At 50.6% G+C, this 15,374-nt stretch overlaps 1 protein-coding gene across 1 annotated transcript; it reads left to right on the forward strand.

Moving 5' to 3' along the window:
* Nucleotides 1-4,418: 4,418 nt before the first annotated feature.
* On the forward strand, nt 4,419-13,178 carry LOC309793355 (angiotensin-converting enzyme-like protein Ace3; the record flags this gene model as incomplete). Its single annotated transcript, XM_082603832.1, is given in 9 exon segments — nt 4,419-4,495; nt 4,782-4,871; nt 4,873-5,003; nt 5,128-5,272; nt 7,680-7,727; nt 7,729-7,776; nt 8,173-8,280; nt 12,193-12,257; nt 12,633-13,178. Coding segments are annotated over 9 exon segments (1,257 nt in total). The 3' UTR covers nt 13,178.
* Nucleotides 13,179-15,374: the final 2,196 nt, after the last annotated feature.

Raw genomic sequence — 15,374 nt, forward strand, 5'->3', positions numbered from 1 at the left:
GTCCAGTGGCTTTGGATTAGGCCTGAGTCAAATCCCACCTCTGCACTTACCACCTATGTGACCTTGAGTGATTTACTTCCATTTTCTGAGCCTCCATTTTCACATGTGTGAGGTGGTTCTTATGATGCTGCTTATCATTATAATGCTTATAATGGTTCTTAGGACACTGCCTCATGATTGCTGCAGTTGATCGAATGAGATAATACAAATTCCCGGTGCCTGGTTTCCTCTCTTTGTAATGACTGCGTCATCTCCTGATGAAGATTGCTTCATACCTGCCTCCCACTTCCAACGTCCCCTCGAGTCGCAAACTGGAGAGCTGGAAGGGCAAGCCCCTCACTAGAGAGACAGAGAAAGTCTTCCAGAGCAGCTCACTGCCAGCTGGATAGACATTTCTCATGATTCCTCCGTGCCCCATCGGACGCTGTCTCCCTGGGAGTGCAGTGAGCTTGTTCACCTCAGGGACTCGGCTTCCATCAGTTCTCGAGATGCTCAGCCATCATCTCCTCGTCCTTTTCGGTCTCCTCCTCGGGCCTCCTGCCAGACCCAGCTTGGAGCTTCCTACTTTGTCCTCTGTGTCTCCTCGTTCCCACTCGTATTTCTCATCTCTTTTTCTGTCCTGTGCTCCAAGCGATTTTCCTCAGCTGTGTCTTAGCCTGTGCATCGAGATTACTGTTTTTCCAATTTAATAACTATATTTTTTATTTTTGCATCTCTATTACTTTCAAACCTACTGTGTTTCCACTAAAGTCTATCCTTGCTTCACAGATCCTGTTCCTTCTCTCATCCCTTTAAAGACCTTTTTTTAAACTGTTGTAACATATACATAACATTTACCATTTTAACCTTTTTTTTTAAATTTTATTTTTGGCTGCATTGGGTCTTCGTTGTTGTGCTGTGCAGGCTTTCTCTAGTTGTGGCGAGTGGGGGCTACTCTTTGTTGCAGAGCACGGGCTCTAGGCACGCGGGCTTCAGTAGTTGTGGCGCACAGGCTTAGTTGCTCCACAGTATGTGGGATCTTCCTCGACCCGGGCTCGAACCCACGTCGCCTGCACTGGCAGGCGGATTCTTAACCACTGTGCCACCAGGGAAGTCCCATTAACTATATTTAAGTGTACAGTTAAAAATGGCATTGAGTATATTCAGTTGTTGTGCAACCATCACCATATCTGTTCAAGTCTCTGCTTTGACGTCTTTTGGGTATACACCCCAAATTGAAATTCCTGGATCATATGGTAATTCTACGCCGTTTTCCACAGTGCCTGGGCCATTTTGTAGTCCCACCAGCAGTGCACCAGGGTTCCAGTTTCTGTATGTGTTGACCATCACTTGATGTTTTCTGGGGTTTTTTGTTTGTTTCTTTGTAATATCCATCCTAGTGGTATCTCATGGTTTTGATGTGTATTTCCCTAATGATTAGTGATATTGAGCATCTTTTCAAATGCTTATTATCCATTTATATATCATCTTTAGAGAGATGTCCATTCGAGTCCTTTGCCCATGTTTGAACTGGGTTGTTTGTTTGTTCACTGCTGAGTTTGGGGAGCTCGTCATATATTCTGGATATTAATCACTTATCAGATCTGTGATTCGCAAATATTTTCTCCAGTTCTGTAGCTTGCCTTTTTACTCTGTTGTTAGTGTCCTTTGATGTGCAAAAACTCAACTTTAATGAGGTCCAACTTGTCTGTTTTTTTCTTTTGTTGCCTGAGCTTTTGGTATCATATCCAAGAAATCTTTGCCAAATCCAATGTCATGAAGTTTTCCCCTGTGATTTCTTCAGAGTTTTATAGTCTTAGTTCTTCTGTTTAGGTCTGTAATCCATTTTGAGTTAATTTTTGTAGATGGTGTAAAACCCAGACATTAAGTCCCTTTCAGATTGCTCTAACACCTGCCCTTCCTCAGGTGTGGTCTAATCCATGCCTGTGTCTGTAGTTTAGCACAGACTCTGGAGTCACACTATGTGGATTTGAGCCCCACCTGCACTATTTGCAAGTTTCTCAACCTCTTTGTGCCCATTTTCCTTGTCTGTAAACTGGGGGAGTTGATCGCAGTACCTACCTCATGGGTTTGTTGTGAGGATTCATGTCCTGAAAGCCCTCAAAGGGTCCCTCGCCCATGGAAAATGCTCAGTGGGGGCTGGCGATCATTATTAACACCGACTGCATTGGACTTCCTCTTTTACGTGGAAATCTTGACCTATGAGCCATCTTCAGTGGGACAGCCTTCTGCAGGGGGACCCTTACCATGCAACACCAGGTTGTGAAGATGTCCTCCGGGTCGGTTTCATGGTTGCTTCCTGCAGGGCTCCCTTAGAAAAGAAGCCATCTGCTGGCTCCCTTGATGTAGGCAGTACTTCCACTATGACTGGCTATCCCCAGGCAGGCACCAATGCTGCAGCCCTCTGGGCATGGATGAACTTTGATTTACCACATGGGCCCCCACTCACTGCTGCATGAGCCCTCCTTGTCTCCCAGGCATCTGAAGAGTCCCTTTTCTTGCTTTCCATCTCAGCTCTGTATTCTGCATTTTTAAAAATACTATGTTTTGACCCCAAATAGACAAAGCAATCTTGAGAAAGAAGAACAAAGCTGGAGGCATCACACTTCCAGATTTCAGACTTTATTACAAAGCTATAGTAATCAGAACGTTATGGTATTGGCATAAAAACAGACACATAGATCAATAGAACAGAATAGAGAGCCCAGAAATAAACCCATGCATATATGGTCAATATATTTATGACAAAAGTCAAGAATATACAATGGGGAAAGGATAGTGTCTTCAATAAATGGTGTTGGGAAAGCTGGACAGCCACATGCAAAAGAATGAAACTGGAACCCTATCTTACACCATAGACAAAAATTAACTCAAAAGGATTAAAGACTTGAATGTAAAGCCTGAAACCATAAAACTCTTAGAAGAAAATATAGGAGGTAAGCTCCTAGATATCAGTCTTGGTAATGAATTTTTTTGGATTTGACACCAAAAGCAAAGGCAACAAAAGCAGAAATGAACAAGTGGATCTACATCAAACTAAAAAGCTCATGCACAGCAAAAGAAGCCATGAACAAAATGAAAAGGCAACCCCCAGACTTGCAGAAAATATTTGCAAATCATATATCTGATAAGGGGTTAAATATTCAACATGTATAAAGAACTAATACAGCTCAATAACAACAACAAAAACAATTGGATTAAAAAGTGGGCAAGGATCTGAATAGACTTTTTTTTTTTCCAAAGAAGACATATGGATGGCCAAAAGTACATGAAAATGTGCACAACATCACTAATCACTAATCATGAAAATGCAAATCAAAACCACAATGAGATAACACCTCACACCTCTGAGAATGGCTATTATCAAAAAGACAAGAAATAAGTGTGGGGAAGGATATGAAGAAAAAGAAACCCTTGTGCACTGTTGGTGGGAATGTAAATTGGTGCAGCCACTTGGAAAACAGTATGGAGGTTCCTCAAAAAATTAAAAACAGAATTACCATATGATAAAGCAATTCCACTTCGGGTATGTATCCAAAGGAAATGAAACCAGTATCTTGACATCTGTACCCCCATGTTCATTGCAGCATTATTTACAATAGCCAAGATACGGAAACAACCTGAGTGTCCATTGATGGACACTGAAAATGTAATACACACACACACACACACACGGGAATACTATTTAGCCATGTAAAAGAAGGCAATCTCGCCATTTACAACAACATGAATGGAACTTCAGAACATTATGCTAAGTGAAAGAGGTCAGAGAAAGACAAATACTGTATGATCTCACTTATATGTGGAATCTAAAAAACAAAAACAAAAAAAGACCCCAGAACAAAACAAAACTGAACTGAACTTATAGATTGGTGATTGCCAGAGGCAAGGGTGGGAGGGTGGGTGAAATGGGTGAAGGCAGTCAAAAAGTGTAAACTTCTAGTTACAAGATAAGTCCTGAGGATGTAATGTATAGCATGATGACAATTGTTAACAACAACCAAAAAGTACTATTTTTATCATAGTAGATGGTCCTCTACCTTCCATGCCTCCTTCTGACAGCAAACTCATAGTATCAGTCTCTCCCTGGGGAAGCAGGTGTAAGAACAGGGAAAGGGAGGAAGGGTCCTGCACAGCCCTGGGATGGTCATACATCCCACGAGAGAAAAAGGCCAAAAATATGAACATAGGAGGTCAAGTCAGAAGAACACGGAGAGACAGCTGTGCTTCTAGAGTCCAGAGACCCAGAGATGTCATTTCCTTCCATCCATCCATCCTCCCACTCTGCAGCCCTGAGTGGGGCCCCATGCACTTCCTCTTCCTCACAGCAGTGGAAGTCTGAGAAAATGTTCCAAGAGGCTGAAAAATTCATCACTTCCCTGCTTTCCACCCCTCCTGAGTTCTGGAAAAATTCCATGATGGAAAGGCCAACGGACGGGCGGGAGGTGCAGTGCCACGCATCCACCTGGGACTTCTACAAGGGGAAGGACTTCAGGTGCTCAGCCTGCAGCCAGCATCACCCCCCTGCCTCTGCTTCCGTTCTCCACCTGTCTGCCTGGCTCAGGAGGACAGCGGGGGCGGGGGGTGAGCCAGCCACGTGGGCCAGGTGGGTGAGAGCAAAGGGCTTGGCCGCTGCTTGGATGTGAGGCCTGGAGTAACAGCATAAGGCCCTGCTGGTCTCTGGCTCGACCACCCCCGTCCCTTAACAGAGCCTGAATGGAGAAATCTCTCCTTCTCCCAGGGCATCCCCATGCTCCTTGACCCCTGCCCTTTAATCCTAGGATAATGAAGTGCACCGAAGTGACCATAGAAGACCTGCTCTCCACCTTCCACCAGATGGGCCATATCCAGTACTTCCCGCAGTACAAGAACCTCTGTGATCTTCCGCACAGGCGCCAACCCAGCCATTGAAGAGGCCATGGGGTCGGTGATCACCCTCTCGGCCTCCTCCCATAAACACCTGCTCAACAGAGGCCTGCTCAGCCACCAGCACCAGGACAAAGGTGATGGGGACCAAGGGGATCATAGGAGGCCAGCCTGGGCCTGGGGCTGCAGCTGGGGCTCTCCAGGCAAAGCTGAGGGGAGGGGGAACTGGGAGCAGCCTCCTAACGGCCCCACTTTCCCCAGAAGAGGAGGTCAGTTTCCTGATGAACGTTGCCCTGGAGAAGATCGCCTTCATCCCCTTTGCCTACCTGGTGGACCTGTTTCGCTGGAAGGTCTTTGACGGCACCATCGAGAAGGCCATGTACAACCAGGAGTGGTGGAGCCTCAGGTGGGGAGGACCACTGGTCGGGCCCGCTGCCCAGGCCCAGCCCTGGTGTGGGCTTTCCCAGGGCTTTCAGGGCAGCCTCAAGGGTACCGCCTGCTACCAAAGAGCGCTGCCGCCTCTCCTGTGAGGGCAGAGCTGGGCGTGAGATGCTGCTGACCTGGGGCCGTGGGGAGGCCCTGGGGTGGCGTTGGCTGTTTGTTGTCACCGGACAAAAGCGTTCCTGCTGAAGTGGGTAGGGCCCGAGCATGCAGTCATGGGGGATCATGTCGAATCCAGCACCAGCACTGAGCAGGCCCCTTAGCCGCTCGGGGGATCCTGGGAGGCCGGGACGCTCGCACAGTTGTTGCGCCTGGGCTCCTCCGAGAACAGGACACTGCCTGCCGGGCAGGCCTTCCTCCTCCTCCCCTCCCTTTCTGTCCCCACCAGTGAGACCAGCAGAAGGGGGGTTTGGGGGGCTGAGATCTTTCCCTCCTGTGGAAAGAGTCCTCATGGGACAGGGGCAGGCCCAGTGCTCCCTTTCCTGCTACCCGGACACACACACACACCTGCCTCTGACTTAGCATCCCCAGACCTGTCTGCGGGCAGAGCTGGCAGCAGAAGGAGCACCACCAGCAGTCGGGCAGCATCAGTCTTGAGTGAGGGGCACCTGTGTCCATCCCGTCACTGACCCCTGGCTGTTTGCTTGGATAATAACTGCCCATGACTATGGCTTCTCCATCTCCACTAGGCCTCAGACTGGCCAGCTCAGGTCTGCTTGCTACAGACGACCCTGATGGGCCTGCTAGCTCTGCACCAGGCCCTTACGTTGGCCATTCACAGAAGAACGTGTGACCACCCTGCGGTCACACCGCCATCCAGGGATGGCAGAGCTGGGGGCCCCTCCCTTCGTCCTCTCACCCTCACACCCCCGCCCCGAATACAGGGCCAGGCCTCACTGGACGGACTGGCAGAGTCTTGACTTTGTGCCCCCTCCAAGGGCACCCCCACCAGCCATCTGAAGTGCCTGCCCAGGACATTTTTTCCTTCCTCTCTCGGCCATGCCCACCACTACCTGAGTGATGGAAACCTGGGGTTGAGGGGGAGGGACGGGAACTCCCTGGTCCTTGAGCAGAACCCTGTCAGTGAGAGAGGAACTTCCCTGAGAGGATGGTTCAAGTCTCCAGTGGGCCAACAGTGAAATGATGAGCTTGTTCATAGACTTTGTCTCATCCCAAAGATGGGTCATTTTATCCCCATCTCACAGACAACATTTTACAACAAGGCTCAGTGACAATAACTTTCCCATAGTCACACAGCTCAGAGGGGCAAAACCAGACCTGAACATGAAAGTTATTAGGGTCTGCCCATGACCGTTCTGTGTCCTGCTACCAATTCCCTGATCCCTAAGCCTCGGTTTTCTTCATCTGTAGAATGGGAATAGTAGTAGTACTACACCACAGGGATGTTACTCTGTTTTCTTCTTGGCACTTCTTTTTTTTTTTTTTTTAATTGGAGTATAGTTGACTTAAATGTTGTGTTAGTTTCCGATGGACAGTAAAGTGAATCAGTTATACATATATCCACTCTTTTTTTTTTAAGATTCCTTTCCATATAGGCCATTACAGAGTATTGAGTAGAGTTCCCTGTGCTATACAGCAGGTTCTCAGAAGTTATCTATTTTATATATAGTAGTGTGTATATGTCAGTCCCAATCTCCCAATTTATCCCACCCCCTCTTATCCCCGGTATCCTCTTGGCACCTTTTTTAAAAAAAAAAAAATTATTTGTTTGTTTGTTCATGTGTTGGGTCTTCGTTTCTGTGCGAGGGCTTTCTCTAGTTGCGGCAAGCGGGGGCCACTCTTCATCGCGGTGTGCGGGCCTCTCACTATCGCGGCCTCTCTTGTTGCGGAGCACAGGCTCCAGACGCGCAGGCTCAGTAGTTGTGGCTCACGGGCCTAGTTGCTCTACGGCATGTGGGATCTTCCCAAACCAGGGCTCGAACCCTTGTGCCCTGCATTTGCAGGCAGATTCTCAACCACTGTGCCACCAGGGAAGCCCTGGCACTTTTTATCAGATGAAACGACCTTGGTTGGTCTACAACCGTCCCCCATCATTAGGATGAAAGCAGTGACCTTGCCTAGCTCATTCCCTCCTGTGCCCCCAGAACCAGGACAATGTTGAGTGAGTCTGCGTGAAGAGCTTGGCACGGTTCCTGCAGAGAGGAAGTGCTCAGTGTTAACTATTGTTATTATTTGATTCTGATTCCCAATCCCATGTGTTTTCAACTCATTTATTTAATCAGTAAAAATGCATTCAGTGTCCTCTGCACGCCAAGTCGCTTTGATAGCTGTGCAAATGTTTCAAAAGGAAAAGGCTCTGGGAACTCTACCGGATGGCACTATCAAGCCCCCAATTTACCCCCCGCCCCCAGGTTGAAGTACCAGGGCCTGTGCCCCCCTGTCCCTCGGACAGAGGATGACTGATCGGGGCGCCAAGTTCCACATCTCTGCCAGCTTGCCCTACATTCGGTAAAGGTCTGGGCCCTGCCAGCAGAACCGGCACTTCGAGTTGGGAGTCGAGGGCATAGGACCCAGGCTGAGGATTTCCAGGAAGGCACCAGATCCAAATGTCCCCCTGCACCCCTCCCCACCTCCTCCCATCAGATGGCACAACCTTCTGAGGGCCATGCCCTGAATCCACTGGGCTTTTACATCAGCTCCCGTGTGGAGGGCAGAGCTGATGGGAAAGCGTGTCTGATGTCCCTGAGAGGAAGGAAGGAAAGCGGGAGGCCAGCATAGGTTGGATTCAGAAGGCCAGGAAGGAGAGCCCTCGCAGTGTTCCAGGGCCAGCCTACCCCACTGTGACTGCTGACCCAGGCCCACCTCTGCCACCCCTCCCTAGCCAGCCTCGCCTTCTCTCCCCAGGTACTTCCTCAGCCTCCTGCTCCAGTTCCAGTTCCACGAAGCACTCTGCAAGGCCTCAGGCCACGTGGGGCCCCTGCACCGATGCGACATCTATAACTCCAAGCCGATGCGACATCTATAACTCCAAGCCGGCTGGGAAGCTCCTGGAGTGAGTGCCTTCCTCCCTCCCCTGTCCTTGGCTCCCCTTCCCCACCTTGCAAGAAGCCTGCCCCAGGGCCCCTCTTCTCACCTGGCCACCCTAGGCCCCCTGAGCAGAGCTTGTGTTCTAGTGGAAGTTCTTCCTTCTGTCAGACTGCAGTCTCTCCTATGTTAATCAAAGTTCATTTTCTCTTGTGTAGCCCCCTGTGGTCAGAGAGACTGTTTAGCCCCTCCTGTTAACACACACACACACACACACACACACTCACTCACTCAGCCAATAAACCAAACTGTCCCAGATCAGAACCCAGTGTTGGAGTCCTGCCTCTGCCTCTATCTTCCATCTGAATCTCCTTATTCTTTCCTGGCAAGTCGCTTGCCTAGCCTCTCAGCAGCATTTGATAAGGTGCACTCTGCTTTTTCCATCTTTTCTTGGAAGTGTCTGAACCCAGTTCCCAGGCCGATCCAGGTGGCTTTCACACCAGCCTCTTGGCACACTCTGATCAGCTGTGGTCTACTTTGACCCCCTACCTGCAGTCTTTTTTCCTGCACTTGGTATCTAGCCCATCCTTTCCATCCCTGCCTCTGTGGCACTGCTTTCTGGTCCTGAAGCAAACATGGAGTGGGGCGAGAGGCTGACCTGATGGTGGGAAGCATTTACTGCTACAGGCTGGGCTCTCTAACAAGCGCTCTTACAGTGTTTCACATTAGCAGCTCATAACTTTGCAAAATGGATATTATTATCCACATTTCATAAATGATGAAACCAAAGCCAAGGGAGGTAATGTGATTGCACATCGCTCAACTAGGAAGTGGCAGAGTCATGCTTTGAGGCCCAAACTGACTCCAGAACACAATGTCTTTCACCCTGTTGCTTCCATAAGTCAAACGATACTGGTCTGGTGAAGCTGACCTAGTCCACTGGTCCCAAGATCAGCGCTCCAACCACTGAGACATGAAGCCCACCCAGTGACATGGTCTTTTCCCCATTGAGTTTCAACCGATTTCAGTAGGTCCATTACCCTAACCTGTCAAGGTCATGTTGAGTTTTATTCCTGGTTTCCCAGAGGATGAACAAAGCCTCTTTTTTTTTTTTGGCGGTATGCGGGTCGCTCACTGTTGCGGCCTTTCCCGTTGCGGAACACAGGCTCCGGACGCGCAGGCTCAGCGGCTATGGCTCACGGGCCCAGCCACTCTGCGGCATGTGGGGTCTTCCCAGACCGGGGCACGAACCCACATCCCCTGCATTGGCAGGCGGACTCTCAACCACTGCGCCACCAGGGAAGCCCCAAATCCTCTTTTTAGTATCCTATTAATTATCCACAATAATTTAGTATCCTTTGCAAATTTAATGAGCACATCTGTGATTCCACCATGCCATTCATCAGTAACCACAAGGCCAGATGGAGTTGCAGGACTGATCCCTGCCTTTGCTTGCAGGAGGGCTACACCTTGCATGCCTTCTTGTCTGCCTAGTCTATTTGCTTTTCTGTCTTTTCATACTACAGCAGTTTATTCTAGTCGACTGCCCAGGTTTGAGCTTCTCTGAATGTGTGAAAAATAAGAGGCCTCTCTGCTCCCTGCATTCATGTCTCTGACTGCCTATCATTTATTCATTCAGCAAACATTTACTTGTGCACGTGCCGACCAGCCTGCCCTGCGTCCAGCAGGGGGCAATGGGCCACAGGATAAATCAATAACCGTAATCCAAGAAAGGAGCTGGTGCAGTAGGAAAGGGCTTTGGTGAACATGCAAAGAGAGTGAGGAGGTCATGCCAGGGGATCAAGGAGGGATCTCTGACCCCCAACGCAGGAGCACAAAAAATAGCAGACATCCATTTTCTATACATCAACTCACTTTTGTTTTGTATTGTTTTCTTGTTTTGGCCGCACCGTGTGGCATGTGGGATCTTAGTTCCCCGACCAGGAATCGAACCCGCACCCCCTGCAGTGGAAGCCTGGAGTCTTAACCATTCGACCGTCAGGGAATTCCCAACATCTACTCACTTTTGACTCTGAGCCTTCATCCCACTTGATCGCTGGGACTTTTGAGCTCAGTCATTCTCATCACTTCCCTCCCCCACTCCACACAGGGCACACAAGGCTCCCAGGGTCTGACTTGACACCAAGCATGTAGAAGCCTTGCCGGTCACCACTAGGCATATTGTGGAGGGATGGGGTAGGCACGTGCTTGCAGGGGAGAGGGGGAGGGGCAAGACTCTTGGCTGCTCTTTTGCCTACCACAGCTTAAAACTTGATTTTGCTATTTTTGACTCATTCTCCTAAATGTGATTGCCGTGGGACAGCCTCTGGGTTGGTTCTCCTGGGAAGAGAGGGTCAAAGTGGACTTGGTCCAAATTCCCAAAGTCACCCAGCCAGCCATGAGGACCTGACCCTGTCCATGGGGCCCGTTGCTGCCACGTTGGAGTTGAGGGCTCCAGGCAGTGCCCAGTTGTCACCCTTGCAAGTCTCATGTGCTGCCCACATCAAACCTCTTGTCCTGCCCAGCCTGAAAGACTATTTCTGAGTAGGCAGACTCTCAGTGGTTGAAACTTTTCCCCCACCACGTCCTTCCTTTTTCCCAGGACCTGGCATCTGATAAAAATCCTCTAACTTAAAGTTAGTTTTGTTTTTTTCTTTCTATCTTGATGACTTTTCTCCTCCATTTCTCTAGGCTCATAACTACATTTTCCCCCAGTGGTTTCTTCCAAGGATCCACTGACCTTTAGTTTCGTCACCTCATTCTTTCCCAGCTGTTTATTAAGCGATGTGTGTAAGTCTTCGCGAGCAACAAAGCTCTCTTTGCTGCCATTATGTGACTTAATCCTCACCACAGTGAAATGCAAGTATTAATGGAACCCGGTTTTACTGATGAGGAAGCCGAGGCTAAGAGGGGTTAAATTGATTGTCTGTGGTTGTGCAGCCCATAGCTAGCACTGAACCTGGGTCCTGTTAGTCTAGATTCCACACTCTGACTTCTGGGCCTCTCAGCCCCACCTCTCTCCTGGTCGGATCAGGGGAAACAGGTTGAGAAGCATCAACATACGCCTCCTGCTGCCTCTGCGGGTGGCCCTGGGGTGGAGGAGCCCAGAGCCCTGGCTGCAGCACACTCTGTAACCCCACCATGAGTGCAGGGGCCAAGCCTAAGGCTAGACCCCCTGCCACCAAGCACTGGGTGTGCCTTGAGACAGCTGACATTTCTGCAGCTCTGCAGGCAGTGCACAGGACACATCCCATGCTTATTACCTCTCCAATCATCCCAAATGCTCCCTGAGAGACCGGAAGGGACTGAAGAGTGACCTCTCTCTACTAACACTGAGCACCTCATGGGAAACATGAGGTTTCCCTCTTGACTTTAGGCTTATTTGAGTCCAGGAGAACAATAATCATCACAGTAGTAATAATAATAATAATAATAATATTCGGCAAACATTTATTGCCTACCTAGTATGCTCCCAGAATTGTGTTTATTTGGCCAGCACAACAACCCTAGGAGATAGGTACTGTTATTTTCTCCATTTTATGGATATGGAAATTGTAGTTCAGAAAGGTTAAGTACTTGCCCGAGGCCCCACAGCTGAGCCACAGAGGACTCAGACACAGGTTGGTGTTATTTCAAAGCTTGTGATTTTATCCACTGTGCTGAGCTCTGTTGGAAGAGTGTGGGTATCAAAGCCCTAAAGGCGGGGCTGGGCATACTGAGGGGTCCCAGCAGCATCAGCTGATTCTCCCACACAGCCTCACAGCTGTACCCACTCTCCCAGGGATGTCCTAAAGCTGGCTCGAGCAAGCCCTGGCCAGAGGTCCTGCGGAAGATAACCGGGGAGACCAAGGTGTCTACAAAGGCCCTCATGACCTACTTCGAGCCCCCGCTGAACTGACTGGTCACTGAGAATGTGCGGCATGGGGAGATCCTGGGCTGGCCACACTTCAGCTGCTCCTTTGAAGGTTTGGTAATCTGACCCTAATCCCACTACTGTTCTAGCCCCAAGCCTTACCCTAGCCTGCCCTGGGCCAGCCCCTACCCCAACCCAGCCTTCACCCCTCGCCCATCTATGACCTGGCTTTCTGCTGTGGAGCCCTGTCTGCACCTGATGCAGCCTCGGCCAAGACCACAGCCCACGCCCCAGGCCACTAGCTCACTCGGACGCTTCCTTTCCCACTCTCCAGCTAGACTGCCAGGCTGGCTTCTGAGCACGGGGTGGGCATCTTGCCTCCTGACCCTTGCACGGAGCCACTGCTGGGCACCATGTGGTACACAGCCCTATCTGTACCATCCCTTCCTTCTCTTCCTTTTGCTCTCTTTCTCACCCTCCTTCCTAGGCAAGGCCCTCAACTTTGGCTTGGAAGGTGGGTGCCAGAGGCTGAGGGAGAAGGCCCGTGGCAGTCAGATCCTCTCTGATCACCATGAGGTACCCTCCACAGTTCCACCTACTCGGCAAGATTCCTATGTCTTCCATAGAGAAAGAAACAGGGTGGCATTTCTGGGTCTGGAGCTGTACCCCGCCCAGGCCAAATCTAGGCAGTGGGTGTTGCTGGCCCTGAGCTTTGTCATGTTACTGGTGGTCCTGCTGCTGGCCTACAGGCTGTACATCCTGGAAAAAAGCTCACTGGCCCAAGACACCAGTGCACGGGACACCAGTACACAGGACACCAGTGCACAGGACACCAGTGCACTCAAGTCACCACCCAAAGCCTACTTTCTAGGCATAGCCATGGAGCCCCACCAAGTTGTCAAAAAACAGTGGCTGCTGCTGGGCCTCTGTCTCATCCTGATGCTGTGCTCAATCGGCCTGACCATTCGGATTTTCACACAGCACAACAGGAAGCCTCCGTGGATGAGAGCTGAATGGTGGAGCTGGGACTAGACACCGGTGTGACTGGTGAGGCTGGGGGGCAGGAGGAGGGTGGCCAAGCCAGAGAGGATGCTGGGGAGGTTGAGGAGGGGACCGCTTGCACGCATAGTGCCCAGCTGTGATTGGGTGCAGCTGTGGCAGATCTGGGTACACGCGGACTTGTAACTGTGTGTTTATGAACTCATGTATGTGAGGCCATGTGACTGTGTGATTCCATGTACGCCCTGGGTTCTGGGCCAACCTCCTTCCCTGGGGGCTCAGGAACCATGGTTTTAGTGACTCAGGGGCTATGTCCCTCCAAGCCAGCCCCCAGCCCCAATTCATGCCCAAAACGTGTTCGTCATAGTCTTGCTTTCTTCAGGAGCCCAGCTGTGGGGCTGGACAGGGACTGCAGTACCCAAGGAGAATCTGCTCTGGTTAGAAACTGGACACTGCTTCAGTCCCCTTATAAAATGTGTTCAAGTAGAGCCAGACACTCCTGTACAGATCATCAGCGCCCAGTTCATGGGCACGATGCTCTGTATGCTGGCCGCCACCTCTTTCTGCTGATCCTCTGGCTGCCCTGTGTTGGGCTGCATGATCCAGCTCCCAAAAGCTGCTTGTTAGCTGTCTGAGATGCAAGTAGCCTTACAAACTGCCCCATGGCCCTCCCTGCCCCAGTCCAGGCCCTCCCAAATGGAGAGAGTGGGTAGCTGGGCATCAAGAGAAGCTTGATTAATGATTGACTTCTTTAATATTTAAACAAAGCTCATCTCCAGCCACTGCGCTCCAGAGATGGCCTTGTTCAGCACACACACCTGCTGCCTGGGCTGTTGCCCTGGGGACTGAGCACAGGGCAAACAGCACCTTTCCAGGCTCAGTGGGGGAGGGGAGGATGGGGAGGGAGAGCTTTAGGAGGACGTTGGGGAATGAGTACTCTAGGGGCAAACCTAGGAAGAGAGAGGGAAGGCCTCTGCTCTTCTCACCCTTTCTTTCTTGTGTTGTCTGTCTAACCCAAGGATGCCACACCCAATATATGGGAACTTACTGAGTTTGGACTGAGGCCCCAGTGGGTGCTGGGGAGGCTGAGAATCAATGCCTGTCAGAGATTAGGGAAACCTTGAGGAGAAGTAGCATCACAGCCAGTAACCACAGAGAGGAGGCACAGGAGCTCCAGTTGAGCTAGTGGGAAGGTGGCCAAAAGATGGAACTGGCTCTCTCTAGATCTGAGAGAGAGGATCTGAGCCCAGAAGTCAGGGGTTCAGGGTACAGAAGGACTGTACCCATAGGCTGAGACCTCCATGGATCCTACCTCTGCCCAGGTTTCAAGAGGTCTTCTTGAGTTCTGGCTGAGCCCAAGCACTTCCTGTTCTGACCGCAGGCTCCACAGGCTCCTCATTTGATGTCTCTGTCACTGCTCTTTGCTGTGCTGCAGTGTCCTTATTTGTCCCCATTACTAGCTGTCAGCTCTGTAAGGGCAGGACACTATGTAACACCTGTAGCCAGCACAGGCCATGGCACATAGTGGGGACTTGGAAAATGGCCTGTGGGGACTTGAGTAAGTGAATGAATGAGTGTCCCACTGCCCAGATCCCTCCTCAGAGCTCAGCACCCCACACACTGAGCCCATGAAAAACAGCCCCACCTTTCCTCCACAGACAGCTTATCCCCCCACACACAGGGTCAGCCAGGGCAACTCTGCCGCCAGCAGGAGGCCACACTTGCAGCCCTCCCATCCCCCAGCCACAGTGGCCAATGAGGCCCCCATCAGGCATTGTGGCTCTGCGTGGCAAAGGTACATCCAACCCAGGACTCTGAGCCTCTCACCTGGACACCAGCAAAAGTCTCACTGAGCCTCTCCTTGTCCATCTTCCCTCCCCCACCCGCCATTGTAAAATTTCTTTCACTGGACTATTTCCTTCATGTCTAACTGCTTAACAACTTGGTTGTCCATCAGTTAAATCTAGATGTTCAAAATGGCATCTGAGGGTCTTTATCATTCCCTTCTTCTCCCACCTGACCTCTCCCACCCCCCAGCTCAGCCCCCTGCACTGATTCCACCATCAGCCTTTGCCTAAGGCCTGCCCTCCAAGGCCTGGCTTGAAACTGGCCATTGGACCCTCTGCAAAGCTCCAAGCCCACCAAGATGCTCAGTAAACTGTGGTCCCCTTCTCTCTCTCCTCTCCAAGAAGCCTCTTTCAATAAACCTCACCCCATCCCCATCTGCTTA

Source organism: Mesoplodon mirus, assembly GCF_964341445.2.
Source record: "Mesoplodon mirus genome assembly, chromosome: 18".
Taxonomy (NCBI): domain Eukaryota; kingdom Metazoa; phylum Chordata; class Mammalia; order Artiodactyla; family Ziphiidae; genus Mesoplodon; species Mesoplodon mirus.